Source organism: Lynx rufus, unplaced genomic scaffold (genome assembly GCF_022079265.1).
Source record: "Lynx rufus isolate CCGP_SWC_20201006 ecotype Redwood Valley unplaced genomic scaffold, mLynRuf1.p SCAF_8, whole genome shotgun sequence".
Lineage (NCBI taxonomy): Eukaryota > Metazoa > Chordata > Mammalia > Carnivora > Felidae > Lynx > Lynx rufus.
Genome location: NW_025814896.1, coordinates 127,401,051 through 127,416,756, shown reverse-complemented (window position 1 = coordinate 127,416,756; position 15,706 = coordinate 127,401,051). Strand labels below are relative to the sequence as shown.

The following is a 15,706-nucleotide window of genomic DNA, read 5'->3' as shown; positions in this document are numbered from 1 at the left end:
CATAAAAAAGGAATGAAATCCTGCTATTTGCAATGACAAGGATGGAGCTAGACAGTATCATTATGATAAGTGAAATAAGTCAGAGAAATACAAATACCATATGATTTCACTCATATGTGGAATTTAAGAAACAAAACAAATGAGCAAAGGTGGGGAGGGGGGAGAGGGAAATCAAGAAACAGCCTCTTAATTACAGAGAACAGGGGCGCCTGGGTGGCGCAGTCGGTTAAGCGTCCGACTTCAGCCAGGTCACGATCTCGCGGTCTGTGAGTTCGAGCCCCGCGTCAGGCTCTGGGCTGATGGCTCAGAGCCTGGAGCCTGCTTCCGATTCTGTGTCTCCCTCTCTCTCTGCCCCTCCCCCGTTCATGCTCTGTCTCTCTCTGTCCCAAAAATAAATAAACGTTGAAAAAAAAATTAAAAAAAAAAATTACAGAGAACAACTTATGGTTACCAGAAGGGTGAGAGGTGGGGGCGGGTGGATTATAGGTGTTAAAAGAATGCACTTGTCATGATGAGCACCAGGTGTTGTGTGGAAGTGTTGAATCACTATACTATATACCTGAAACTAATATTACACTCTATGTTAACTGGGATTTAAGTAAAAACTTTTAAAAAAATCTTCACTAAATTTTTGGCAAATAGAATTGAATCATTTATAAAAAGGAAAATAATTATGATCATGTAGGGTTTGCCAAGCTTTGTTTAATAGCTGGCAAAATAAAATCAATATTATTCTCCATATTAATGAAAAAAGAAAAAGAAAAACTATATGATTATGGCTTTTAACAGCAATCCCACACCTAGGTATTTAACCAAGAGAAATGAAAACTTCATTTCACATAAAAACCTACACTTGAAGGTTTATAGTAGCTTTCTTCATAACCATCAAAACTGGAACCATCCAAATGTCCTTTAAGAGGTGAATGGATAAGCAAGCTGTGGTACATCCATATACATTTCAAATACACTACATTACATGAAAGAAGCCAGGCTCAAAAGATTACAGATCATATGATTCCATTTATATGATGTTATGTAAAAGGTAAATCAATAACGATGGAGAACATGACTGCCAGAGGTTAAGGGTGGGGGAGGTTTAACTAGAAAGGGGCAAAAGATGGGAATTTTGAGGAGGACGACAGAACTGTTCTATATCTTGAGGTATTAGGTACACAATTCTGGATTGTCAAAATATGTTAAGTGTACGCCCAAAGAGTGAGTTTTATTGTTTGTAAATTAAAAGATTCATTTTCAAAAGTACTATTTGTAAAATAATACAGATGAAAGAGGAGATCAGGAGCTCTAGAAAAAATGTGTTACTCAACTACTGTAATTACTCAAGATATAGCTCTGTCATGATAAAGATGTCAAGGTTGAGGACACATGTGAAAAGTTACATAAAAGTAGTTCATGAAATGTGAACACAAACCAAGCAGTATTTCTAGTATTTCTAAACATTAAATATAACACTTACGTGATTCTGAATTCACATATAGCTAAAAGTTAATAAACTGAATGTCATTAAGTTTGCATTTACTTACTCCCCCTCATAATTCATGTGAACGGTGGCCAAAACACATTCTCCCTGGTTATTGTGAAAATGGAAATGTGCCTTATATTAGGGGATGCCTTATATGCCTTATAGATATAACATGCAATTTCTTCAGAGAATGTGTAGATTGGTGAAAGATTTTAGAAGACGATATATGTACATAGCCATTAATTATGGCAGCTCTCTTAACAGATTACATTCTAGTCAATTTGGACATTTTAAGAAATACACAGATTTCCAGAACTCACCTCTGGAGATTTTATTTTAGTTGGCCTGGAATCCATGAATCTCAATTTTTAAAATGGCTCTTGATTTAAGAACCACCAAAAGAAAGTTCACACTGGCAGACAGTGTTTTCATTTAGTTTGATATACAAAGACTTCTACACTATTCCTCATTGTAATAGCTCCCAAACTGGACACCCATATGGTCCATCAATAAGTAAATGAATAAAAAAAATATGATATATCAAATACAATGGAATACTACTCAGCAATACAAAGGAGTGAATTACTGATTCAAGTAAAATATGAATATCATAGTCAAAAAGAATAATTTTTTATTCACTTTCAAACTATAGTATAGACATTATGTGCTAGACAGTGTGTTATGTTCTGAAAAAGGTCAAACCCCCCAAAAAGTAAGAGTACATAATGTGTGATTCCCTTATATATAATTCTACAAAATGTGTAGAATTACACAGAAATTATACAGAAATAGTCAGCAGATTGGTAATTGGGACAAGGGGGACGGATAAGGAGAGAGAGATGACAAATGGACATGGGGAAACTTGTGAGTGTGAAGGACACGTTCCTTTCTCTAATTGTGTGGCTTCACAGGTTATACACGTCAAAACTTATCAAACTGTAAACTTACATGTGTATTTACTATACATCAATTATATCTCAATAAAATGTTTTGTTTTTTTTTAATATCTTGATTTTAAGAACCACCAAATTAAACTCCACTCAGTTGTTGGTTTGATTTTTGGGCCCAACATTGGTCATACACACTGTGATTATCATGGTCAGCCTCAAGAGTGACAGTTATAAACAGAGAAAAAACACAAACTAAGACAGCAATAACAGCATCATGAAAGATAGAATATGTGGAAGTATCCCAAAAAGGAAAAGAACTTGTGAAATATCTTAAAAATTGAAAACATTTGTCCCATATAATGCAGGATTTAGGCCACCTTCTATCATAAGAGCACAATTTACTGCATCTTGTTCACACTGCTGAATAACTATCACCCATGGTAGATGTCTGATTATAAAAGAGTTCTAGTAAAACTTCCACGGAGGATGGAGATAAGCTGTTCATTTACTTCAAGCAGTTTATTTGAATTTTTATGTTTTATGTAGTAGGAGACATTACAATTAGAAAATACAGTAACTTATGAAAGAGGATGGTTGAATGCTAAGTTTTCTAATCATTTGTGGTAGGAACTTTGAAACAGTCCCCATATTTGCTTCAGGGAGCCAGAGGGGTAAAATGACCATGAGATCAAAGTGACCTGAGCTGAAGTCGGACGCTTAACCAACTGAGCCACCCAGGCGCCCCGTAATTTTTTTTTTAATGTTTTATTTATTTTTGAGAGAAAGAGTACAAGTCGGGGAGGGACAGAGAGAGAGGGGGACAGAAGATCTGAAGCAGGCTCTGCACTAAAAGCAACAAGCCTGATGTGGGGTTCAAACTCACCAACTACAAGATCATGACTTGAGCCAAAGTCAGACACTCAACCAACTGAGCCACCCAGGAGCCCCTTATCTTGGAATTTTTAAAAGAAGAATCACCCTTGATCCAAACAAACTCTCTATATCAGGCCACGTTTGTGCTGGTTAATCTTCCCTCCTGGCAACTGTGGAAAGTTACACACTTAACTCATATAACAGGATGAAAAGAAACTCATACGATGTTACTATCCCTTTCTCCACACTTATCATAACAGACTTCTCTTATGTACTTAATAAATTTATGTCCTAGGTACCATCACATTTAAAACTAAAAGGGAAGCAAGAGAGTATTTTATTTCATTTCATCTTATTGATGACATGAAGATCAAGAGATTTGAACAGTCAGTTAACATTCACCCTGGGTTAGATGAGAACTAGGAGGGATTAGGTCTAAAATTAAAGGCTGATGTAGCCCTAAACCTATAGCATTTCTAAGCTTTAAGAAATTACAGCCTTTTAAAAATAGGCTGGGGTGATAGAAGGAACATAATACTCAAAAAATGTCATTCTCTTGGATGTCTAAGTAACCAGTTTTATTCGGCAACATTGGACAAACTGCTACAGCATTATTACTGCCACTTGCTTCATATAAATCTATATTCATTATGAGGTTTTAAAAACCTATGAAATATTATCTTGTAATTTTTAAATTTTATTTGTTTTTTTTAAATATGTATTTTTCAGAGAGAGAGAGAGAGAGAAAGAGCATGAGTAGGGGAGCAGCAGAGAGAGAGGGAGACACAGAATCCTAAGCAGCTTCCAGGTTCTAAGTCAGCACAGATCCCGACACAGGTTTCCAAACTCACGAACTGTGAGATCAAAGTGACCTGAGCTGAAGTGGGACGCTTGACCGACTAGCCCACCCAGGTGCAATTTTTTGGTAATGTTTTATTTATTTTCGAGAGAAAGAGTACGAGTGGGGGAGGGACAGAGAGAGAGGGGGACAGAAGATCTGAAGCAGGCTCTGCACTGAGAGCAACAAGCCTGATGTGGGGCTCCAAGTCACGAACTGCGAGATCATGACCTGAGCCGCAGTCAGACGCTCAACCAACTGAGCTATCCAGGTGCCTCTTACTTTGGAATATTTAAAAGTACAGTCACCCTTGATCCAAATAAACTCCCTATATCAGAAACTGAGACCCTCCTACTCCAATAATGCAGACCATCTATCTTTGCAGGCTCGATGTGGGCCACACTCCTTGTCTGACAAATTTAACTTGCAACTAAAACTGAAGCATCAAATTTGCAGTGTAAATCAAAACAGACTGTTTAAAGTGAGAAAAATATTCCTTATACCAAAATTTCATGACTATATATCTAAACAGAGTACTTTACCCCTCACCACCCTTGACACAAAATGAACAACTGTCCTACAAGCAAGCAGATGACATCTCGAAGCTGCTAATATATCACGATGGCAGCGTCTCAGGAATTAAATTATTTTGTTAGCCATATCCTGTTGGTCCTGCCGTTATTGATGGCTAACGTGACATGATACTGAGGAGGAAAAGCCTCCTGGCTACCAGCTGACTGCATGCAAGTTCACCGAAGGACTCGCCTCCTGGCTTTCAGTTATTTGCAGCCAGGGCAAAGAGCTAAGATCAAGAATCTTTACTGCGTTCTGCCCATATTTTCTGCTCTTAAACTTATTCAAACTCCCAATCCCAGGAGTTGCATTGGCCTAGAGATAGATACCTACAAGAACAGAACACAGCTTACTCTTCTTCATTTCTTGTTTTGAATTTTAAGTTGTCTGGGATGAATAATTTAGGTGCAATTTTACTTTTTCTAGATTAACATATTTCATCATTTTGATTTTAAGTCAGCTTGTTCAATCCCTTACCCATTTAAAATATCTTTTTAATCTTACTTTTGTTGTAACTTCATTGCTCTAATTCCTGAATGCTGAATTCTACCTAGTCTATTCTTGATGATTTTAATATTTATCTTACTCCTTCTTATCATTTTCTTTTAAAAACTAATTTTGTCTTTTTTTATCCTTTTGCCTTTTTCTTATTTCCTGTATGTAGCAAATGCTTTCTTAATTATTTTTCTCAATATTATCTTTAATACATTTCTCTTCCTCACAATTTTAATATTTAAACTTTATATTCTTCTTCATCAGTTAACTTACCAGTCTGTTTTCCGATTTTTCATTCGTATCGCAAACAGAAAAGAGGTAAGCCACCCTGGGTTACAGAGGCAGGCAGGACCCCAGCTCCTGGGCAGCATCTCCAGAGAGACCACCGCAAACAGGGTGTTTGCAGGCAGCACATGCTGCACCTTCCTTTAATATTCTCCCAATTCTAAGTGAAGTCTTCCAAAATTTTCAATGGAGACAAGTAGAGTAAACCTTACATGCACAATTCTTTTAAACTATTAAAATACCTAAATCCATTTTGATTCAGCATACCCCCTTCAGATTCTTTTTTTTAAGCTTATTTATTTTGAAAAGGAGAGAGAGAGCCTGAGGAGGAAAGGGGCAGAGAGAGAGGGAGAAAATCCCAAGCACGTTCTGTGCTCTCAGCTCACGGTTCGTGAGATCATGACCTGAGCAGAAACCAAGAGTTGGACACTTAATCAACTGGCCCACCCAGGCACCCAAGATGCCTCAGCCTCTTAAAATACACTATTCCTTCTTCTCAGACTCTTATAAATAACATTTAAAGTTCTGAGAACAATTGAGCTATTTGTAAAAATGAAAATGACAATAATCTATTGATAACTAAGCTAAACAGGGAAAGGTATACTACTTAATTGTTAAATAATCTTATTTCCCTAAATTTGGTTTCAAAGAGCATGTGTTTAAAAAAAAAAAAGTTTTTTTTAAAAAAGACCAGTTTAATTCAGCCTGGAACATAATAGAAACATGTCAATAAACAAGAATTTAGTAGCATGCCATTTCAAGTTGGCTTTTAAATCTAATCTACAACTTTAAAAAAAAAATTTTTTTTTTTAGCATTTATTTATTATTGAGACACAGAGAGAGACAGAACATGAGCATGGGAGGGACAGAGAGAGGGGGAGACACAGAATCTGCAGCAGGCTCCAGGCTCTGAGCTGTCAGCAGAGAGCCCAACACGGGGCTCGAATTAACTCATGAACTGTGAGATCATGACCTGAGCTGAAGTCTGACACTTAACCAACTGAGCCACCCAGGTACCACTTTAAAAAAATAATAATAATGTTTATTTTTGAGAGAGAGAGAGAGATAGTGTGAGTGGGGAGGGGCAGAGAGAGAGGGAGACAAAGAATCTGAAGCAGGCTCCAGGCTCTGAGCTGTCAGCCCAGAGCCCAATGCAGGGCTCGAACTCACAACCTATGAGATCATGACCTGAGCCGAAGTCAGACGCTCAACCGACTGAGCCACCCAGGCGCCCCTAATCTATAACTATTTTTATACAACTAATCCTTGAATTACTGAAGGAAAGCCAAGAGAGACAACAGAGTAGGTGAGCACAGAAGCAGGGTGGATGGACAAGATATCCCTGCTTCTGGTTCTAAACAAGGAAGAAAAAAAAAATTCATCACAAAATAAAGAGGAAACAAAAGCTGTAATCTAGGAGAAACAGAAATTTTTAGCAATTTATTTTCCTAAAGACATGAACAGAAGTGTTTAATTCTAATTGGCCTACTGATGAAAATTTGGTTTGTATCCCATTTTATTTGGTTGCATTTACATTTAACCATAAATTCTGTTAGGGCAGTATCTAGGAAGTACAGTGTGGATACACAGCTGAAACATAAAATACACATATAACAACAGAGTAACAGTAACATACCTTAAGTGGTTCTGCTAGGTCTGATAGTTGGTTAATTTTCTGTTTAATCGCATCATACTTGTTTTCTGCTTCTATTTTCAGATTTTTAAGATGTTCCATATTTTCTTTTTGTTGTTCCATATTTTTCTCAACCATTTTCATTTTGATTTTATTTTCTTGAGCTTCATCTTCCTGGTCACATTTACAGAACGTAAGGAGTTAATTAAAATACTTAAGTATGAAACAGAAAAACAGTGCAAATGATTCTGAGAGAAGAGAAACTACAGGCTCCAGGCGATCCAGTGAAAGACAAATACAAAGAGCACTAGCAAATTTTCATACCCTTGGTGGTAAATCAGAAAGTAGAAAATGATTCAACAGTAAGAAAGACTGACATATGGGAGACAGGTGAAACTATACTGTGCTTGAGGTCATAATCATAAGTAAGATTTATTTTATCTAGTTACTTTTTCTTTCAAAACGCAGTGTGCATACATATTTATCATGTGCTAGACAATATGTTAGATATTGAGTAAACAAAAATAAGACATAGCCCATACCTTTAAGAAACCTAAGGAATTAAAGCAGAAAAATAAAAACTGGAGAATAAGATCACTACTAAAAAACGAAGACAAATAACTCATTAGCTTAAAGCTCCATCAGTGCCAGGACTTTATCTGTCTGGTTCACTGTTATATCCCCCAGCACTTAATATGGTGCCTGGTGCAGAGTGGACATTCAATATACATTTATTCATTTTAACAAGACGGTAATCTATCTACTGAGCTGCTTACTGTAACTTAGAGAAGCTAAGCTGAATGTAATAAACAGTTGTCTGAAAAATAAAAGACTAACAAATGTGTGATAAAATGAGAACCAATTTCTTAGGGGAAAAAACCTCAACAATGAAGAGACCAACTGCAACTGACTAAAAGATATCCATTAATATTAATACTGATTAACTCTGAACAAAACTATGCTAGGCAGTCTGGTTTGAAAGGCCACTGTTTAGAAGTATGCTGTTCAAGTTTTGATAGCTTTATTACATGTAGTAGAAGACAAAATCAATTATCATGCATGCAAGTTGCACATACAAAACATTAAGGAACTTGAATGCTACAAGCCAGGTAGTGTTGACCTTATTTGGAAACAAAGATAGCAATTACAAAAGGTAGCATCATATAAAGGATTTTAAAAAAAGCTTAGAGTACATGTTATTAACCTAAATGACAGCTTTGTGTTTCATTTTATTTTTAATTTTTTTAACATTTTTTATTTATTTTTGAGAGAGAGACAGAGAGAGAGAGAGACAGTGTGAGCGGGGGAGGGGCAGAGACAGAGGGAGACCTGGAATATGAAGCAGGCTCCAGGCTCTGAGCTCTCAGCACAGAGCCCAATGTGGGACTCGAACCCACGAACCGCGAGATCATGACCTGGGCCGAAATCGGACGCTTAACCAACGGAGCCACCCAGGCGCCCCTGGCAGTTTTGTATTTTAACATTACATGTAAATCAAGGAAAAGAATCTTACCAACGTTGCGATATCTACAGACTGGTGTTCTTCTATATTCTCAAGCTCCCGAATTTCAGAAATACTTTCTGTTATTTTTACCTGAAAGAAAAGTATTTCGATTTTAGTAACATAAAATAAATGAAACAGGCATCTGGCTGGCTCAGTTGGTAGAGCACACGACTCCAGATCACAGGGCTGTGAGTTCGAGCCCCCACATTGGGTGTAGACAAAGGAAGGAAGGAAGGAAGGAAGGAAGGAAGGAAGGAAGGAAGGAAGGGCCCCCCAGAAAGGATGTATTAATCCACAAAGTCCTTACTCTGCTTTTGTTACAGAGGATTTTGTGGCAAATGACAGAGACACATTAGTATTGAATGAACAAAAGGAAGCTGCATATAAAGTCTGTCAGGATCATCCTTATTGCTAATCCAGTCCCATGAAAAAAGGATGGAAACACTCCTCCTTAGCATTAAAATGATGACAGTGTTGACCCTATTGAGAAAACCCCTTTCTGAAAGGTGGAGGTTATGGCAAGATTACTTCAATACGCTGCTTCACAAAGTACAATCCAAGCATCCCCTGGTGCTTCTGAGATTCTTTCAAGGGGTCATGAGGTCAAAACTATTTTCACAAAAACACTACATTATTCACCCTTTTTACTATCACTTTCTCATGAGTGTGCAAAAGGTTGACAACTATATGATGGGTAATTACTGCAAGAGACTGACTGCAGAAGCTGATGTGATGATTCAGTTGAGTTTTATCAAGCCAGAGATTAGAGGTTTACAAAAATATAAAAATGTCAAGTTTCTCACTATTTTTGGTTTTGGAAAAATATAGCTATTTTCCATCAAAACATTATTTTTGTGAACACATAGTTTTTTTTTTTTTAAAGTTTATTTATTTATTTATTTTGGAAGAGAGTGAGAATGCACAGGAGGAGCAGAAAGGGTGGGGGGGGGGGTGGACAGAGAATCCCTAGCAGTGCTGACAGCTGTCAGCACAGAGCCCAACGCAGGCTCAAACTCACGAACCATGAGATCACAACCTGAGCCAAAATCAAGAGTTGGACGCTTGACCAACTGAGCCACTGAGGCACCCCATAATGAGTTTTGTTTTTTTTTGTGTGTGTGTGAACCAATAAATATTCTTAAAGTTTGTTTTAATTTTTAATAATTAGGTAAAACCCATATAAATAAAAGCTTTTTTAGGGCTATAAAGGGGCTTGAGGCCAAAAAGTTTGTGAACTGCTCCTCTAACTAAATAAATGGTAGGCTCTTAAAAATAACTTGGAAGTCATTAAAAAAAAAGGGGGGGGGTGCCTGGGTGGCTCAGTCCGTTGAGCGTCTGACTTTGGCTCAGGTCATGATCTCATGGCTCATGAGTTCAAGCCCCGCATCAGGCTCTGTGCTGACAGCTCAGAGCCTGGAGCTGCTTTGGATTCTGTGTCCCTCTCTCTCTCTGCCCACCCTTGCTCATGCTCTGTCTTCTCTCTCAAGAATAAGTAAAACATTAAAAAAAACCCCCAAAACTTGGAAGTAAGTTGAGCAAAACAAAAGGACATTTTTTTCCTTACCTTTAACTCTCTATAATGTATTTGGCGCCTTCTAAGAAATTCTTCATTGCGTTTAATGTCCTTTTCAAGGGTAGACAAATGTTGCTGAAGATTTAGTATCTGAGCCTTCTTATTTTCAACTTCATTCTCCAAGTCACTAGACACAGACAAGAGGATAAAAAAACACCTCAAATCTGTTTCTGAATATTACAAATACTTTAGATCTTTACAAAGGAGAGCTTATTTGTGATAGTTTATTTGCAAAACTCTATCCAGTTAAACCAGTTCTATATTCCTACTAAGTTATTAATAACATGAAAATACAGAGATTTCAAAAGACATCTAAACTAGTCATATTTCTCTTACTTCATTAAGAAATATTTTTGACATGATTTGTGTGGCACACATCATGCACAGTGACAGGCAGAAGTGGAAACAGAATTTTGATGTGAAGGAATCAAACTAAAAGGAAAGAAAAATCAGGAAATAAGCTGTAACGTTAAAATGTGAACAGGACACTTTACATCCACAGAACTATGGAAACAGAGGAGTGAGTCTGGGAGAAGTGACAACTGAACTGTGTTCTCTAAAGCTTTCTTCAGTTGGACCAACTAGGAGAGAAGACGGAAGGACAGACACAGAAGCACAGAGCAGTGAAACATAAACCCAACAGCTCAACCTTTACTGCTGGTAGATGAATGCTCTGAATGTGTGGGAGTGAGAGGGATGGAGAGAAGACAATGAAAAGGGATGGAAGGAAAAGCAAGTAGAGGCCAAAGCTATAAAGCGTCTCCGTGACAGCGGTCACTGTCTTCAGAAGTCACCTCTTCCTGCCTCACTGACCCAAGCACCTATCTCCCAAAATCGTGTGCTTGGTGGGAGAGAACCACCTTTGCAGTTAAAAACTGGTCTCGAACTGATAAGATGCATATGTTTCCCACATTTTAGCATCTCTGAAATCACCTTCCTTTCCACGGTTGAAATAACAGCACTTTTTCTTTTTTAATAACAGAGCAGCTTAAATTTGATGAAATATTCTGGGGCGCCTGGGTGGCTCAGTTGGTTAAGCGTCCGACTTCGGCTCAGGTCATGATCTCGCGGTCCGTGGGTTCGAGCCCCACGTCGGGCTCTGTGCTGACAGCTCAGAGCCTGGAGCCTGTTTCAGATTCTGTGTTTCCCTCTCTCTCTGACCCTCCCCCGTTCATGCTCTGTCTCTCCCTGTCTCAAAAATAAATAAACGTTAAAAAAAAAAAAATGATGAAATATTCTAACTGCACTACCTTGCCAGAATCCTCAAAATTAGAAAACGACTCAATAAATGTTAGCGGAATGAATGATGAAAATGAAGAAAGAAGGAAAATAATGATGGTATTCCTGGTAAAAATGGGGCGAGATACAAAAACTTAAGATGGTTTCTCAAGATTAGTAAGAAATATTTGTTTTATCATATATAAATCTAGACCTTTATTAACAGTAACTTTGCTAAAAAACCAAAATATTTACCAAGTAAACAAACTCTGAAACCTAGAGTCTAAAACAAAAATAAAAACCGATGAAATAAGCACAGAAATAAGCACCGATGAAATAACAATAATATTGTTATTAAACAATTTCCTGCATATTTAGAATAAACTTAAGCAATCAACATAATTTATATAAACAGAACGGCTAAATTATACAACTTTTTTTTGCAGGGGAGGGCGAATTCTGTTACACACTTTCATACAGTGTTCCTCCTTAGTTTTTAATTAATTTTTCCACGGAGCGAAAAACCTGTGCTACTAAATGAAATGTGCGAGCACGTGCATGTGGTTTGTGTGGGATACACACATGCCCCGGAACGGCCAAAGTAGTACACTCCTGGGTCTGCAGCCCTCACTCTGCTGTGTTTGTCTCCATAGCACTTGGCCTAGTTCCAGTATTCATCTAGTCTATCTCCCCCTTCCTAATATTAAGCTCCAGGATGGGGAATTTTTTGTACTTTATTTTGTGCCATGTCTTGTGCCTCGATCAGGGCCTGGCACAGTAAGTATATATGCGATATCTGTTTTAAAGAACAAAGGAAAGAATAAGTTTGAAAAATAAACTTTGGAAAATTATATTTAAGCTGTTAAAATACTTTGAAAATTCAAAAACCTACAGGTACATTTTTTTTTTAATGATCTTGTATATAAGCAGTTACTGCAATGGAATTATTCTGAGAGTTAACTTACACATTTCTTCTGCTCCTTGCTTTGTACTTTCATCATGGGAAACCACACGGGGGTAATCAAACCAAGTCAGTACCTGTACTTAAAACCCTTTCCCTGTTAAGAAGCCACTCTGTTCATTATGAAACTGTGAAATAAATTATAATCTCTTCACTTAAATTCCAGAGCCATTTTTCATCAAAAGGAATCTGTCAGTGATGAGCTGACGAGGGTATAGAGAAGCACCCTTCACGTATTCCTAATATGATGGGAAACTGGAGAATCTTTCTGGAGTCATCTGGCAATCACTATTAAATGGTCAACTTACATAAAAATAAAATGAAAGTGTTGAATTATCTATTTTAATAACTATTAGAGCTCATTTAATATTGTACATACTAAAAATATTAGTATTGCTTAATATTATTAAATATTTAAAATCAAAGCATTACTTGTATAGTAATACATCCATTACAGTCATTTGGCAACAGCTATTAAATAACTTAAAAATTCACATATCTTTTTACTTAGCTATTAAGAATTTAAGCTATATACTTTCAAAACTATGCCAAGATCCATGTATGTGTGTTCTCACTGCAGCACTGTTATAAGAGAAAATGGCAAATAACTCTCATGTCCATCAACGGGGAACTGGTTAACTCCTGGGGAGCTACCAAGAGGTAGTTCTAAATGTGCTGACATGGAAAGACTGCCCAGATTTAACACTGAGTAGAAAAAAAGCAAGATACAGAAACCATATGCATACTTACACACAGCTCACACTTAAGTGGAAGAAGCCAGACACAAGAAGTTGCATAGTGTATGTTTCCATTTATATGAAACATCCAGAACAGACTAATTCATAAAGACAAACCCAAAAGTGGATTAGTGGTTGCCAGGGGGTTTGGGATTGGGGGAATAATGGCTCATGGATATGGGTTTTCCTTCTGGTGTAAAGAAAATGTTCAGGAATTAGCTTACACTGATGGTTGCACAACCTTATGAATATAATAAAAATCTCTAAACTGTATGCTTTCAAATACAGTGAATTTTATAGTATGTGAATTATGTCTAATTTAAGTCACTGTACAAGGATTCAAACTATTTTGGGAACACATATAAGAAAACACGTGTAAGAAACTGCTAAACTGTTACCTTACTTTTGAAAGAGAGATGAGAATGGTCTCACTTTGTATACTTTTCTGCGCTGTTTGGACTACCTCACCATATGCACAGATTCCTTCCTTTCTTTTTCTTTCTTTCTTTCTTTCTTTCTTTCTTTCTTTCTTTCTTTCTTGGACTATCTCACCATATGCACAGATTTCTTCCTTCCTTTCTTCCTTCCTTCCTTCCTTCCTTCCTTCCTTCCTTCCTTCCTTCCTTCCTATCTATCTATCTATTTTTGAGAGAGAGAGTGAGCGAGCAAGCGAGCATACATGTGAGCAGAGGGCGGGGGTGGGCAGGGGAGGGAAAGAGAGAGAAAGAGAATCCTAAGCAGACTCCATGTTGAGCGTGGGGTTCAATCCCAGGACACTGGGATCATGACCTGAGTCGAAATCAAGAGTCAGACGCTCAAATGACTGCGCCACCCAGGTGCCCCTCTTCTAATTATTTTTTAAAATATCAATAAGGACTATGGAGAAACAGGATCATGAGCTACTTTTGTTTCCCAATTTATACTTTTCTATATTTAAAAAACACTAATGAATTTTTTTAAACTTGCAAATATACTGGTTTGGGTCAAAACAGATGACACAAAAGTCATCTAAATATCATTAGAACTTGGTATATTCTCTTTCTGTCTTTTTTTTTTTTTAAAGCTTGGCTTTTTTAAGCTATTAGCTGTTCTCTCTCTTTTTGTAAATTGAGGTGTAGTTTACATGCAATATTACATTAGTTTCAGGTGTACCACAAAGTGATTTAATATTTATATACGTTATAAAGTGACCTCCACAAAATCTAGCAGCCATCTGTTACCAAAGTTAACATATTAATATTAATATACTATACATTACATCTCTATGACTTACGTACTTTCCCACTAGAAGTCTGTACCCTTTCCTCTATTTCACCCAACCCCTCATCCCTCTGCAGAGACACTGTTCAACCACCAGATTGTTCCCCATATCTATGCATCAGTTTGTTTTCTTTTGTTTGCTTGTTTGTTTTGTTTTTAAGATTCCACATGTAAGTGAAGTCATACAGTATTTGTCTTTCTCTGTATGATTTATTTAAATGAACATCATACCCAGAACTTGGCATATTTACTATCAGTAGTTTATTGATTCCCATATTATTTAATAGGGGAAACGATTTTTGAAAAACCGGTTCACCTGACTTTTAAAACAAATGACGTGTCCACTACACATTAGTACAAATACCGTTAGCTAAAAATTGAAGCCAAATATCAACTCGAAACCTTTATTACTAAAATACTGGAATACACAAAAGCAAAAAAAAATAAAATAAATAAACTGTTGGAATCAGAGATCCCAATTTGCTGCTGAGGCATACTTACAATCTTTTCCAAAAATGTCATCCTTTTTTTTTTTCTTTAACACTTGGGACATAAATACATGAGGCAATTTTTATCGAAAGAAAAGTGTGAGCCATACAGAGTAACATCACTATGGTATTTTTAGATATTTTACACTAGTGTCTATTGAATACCATATAATTTAGTCTTACCCAGTTAAGAATCAGGAAGGCTTGATTTAAATGTCATGGCACAATGGACAAAAACTTACCACTTTACAGGTCACGTTTATACTGGCACATTCCCACATCTATCCCGTCAGAAAGACTTGGTGTCAATACAAAATGTGCATTCAGTGCCATGACACCAAGTTGCTGGTCATTCAACTTTTCTCTGTTGCTAAGAAAGAAGTTTTACCAAATGTTCTGCTATCTATTATAGCTATTTTTCTTTATGCTGCTCTCATGACATAAAAATGACTAATACTATTTGAAAACGAGATCTATTTTGACGAAACTCTCATTTCCCCTACATATATAAATTACTTAGAATACTTTCACTTTTACTCAATTTTCTTAGATATTTATTTTACTTAAAGTTTTTAGTTCTTCTACTGAAGGTTTTCCAGGTCACTGATTCAGTTCCAAAACCCATCAATTCATCAACTGAATTAGTTTGGAAAATCATGGCTTTTTGGTACCAAAAATCCTTTCTGCATGCTTGTGCATCTCATTGAATACACTTACTAGCTGTCATTCAACTTCTCACTTAGTCTCTTCTGGAAGCTCTGTTTTCCTAGATGTATGTTCTAATTCTGCCGACTGATCCTTTTAGAACAGTGCAACTCAAAATACAGTAAGAGATGTTAACAGGGAACTTGAGCCAGAATGTAAACCAGCACACCTATACGCTCACTGAGCAGAGTCA

The 15,706-nt window shown here is 36.9% G+C and overlaps 1 protein-coding gene across 2 annotated transcripts in view; it reads right to left on the bottom strand.

Moving 5' to 3' along the window:
• The window catches only part of SMC6 (structural maintenance of chromosomes 6), a 78,362-nt gene that overhangs the window by 23,582 nt on the left and 39,074 nt on the right, over positions 1–15,706 (bottom strand). For both annotated transcript variants that reach the window (XM_047068359.1, XM_047068360.1), the window contains exons 18-20: positions 10,136–10,271; positions 8,581–8,661; positions 7,071–7,241 (exon numbers count right to left, since the gene is read on the bottom strand). In XM_047068359.1, coding sequence (XP_046924315.1) covers positions 7,071–7,241; positions 8,581–8,661; positions 10,136–10,271 — 388 coding nt within the window. The remainder of the gene's footprint in view (positions 1–7,070; positions 7,242–8,580; positions 8,662–10,135; positions 10,272–15,706) is intronic.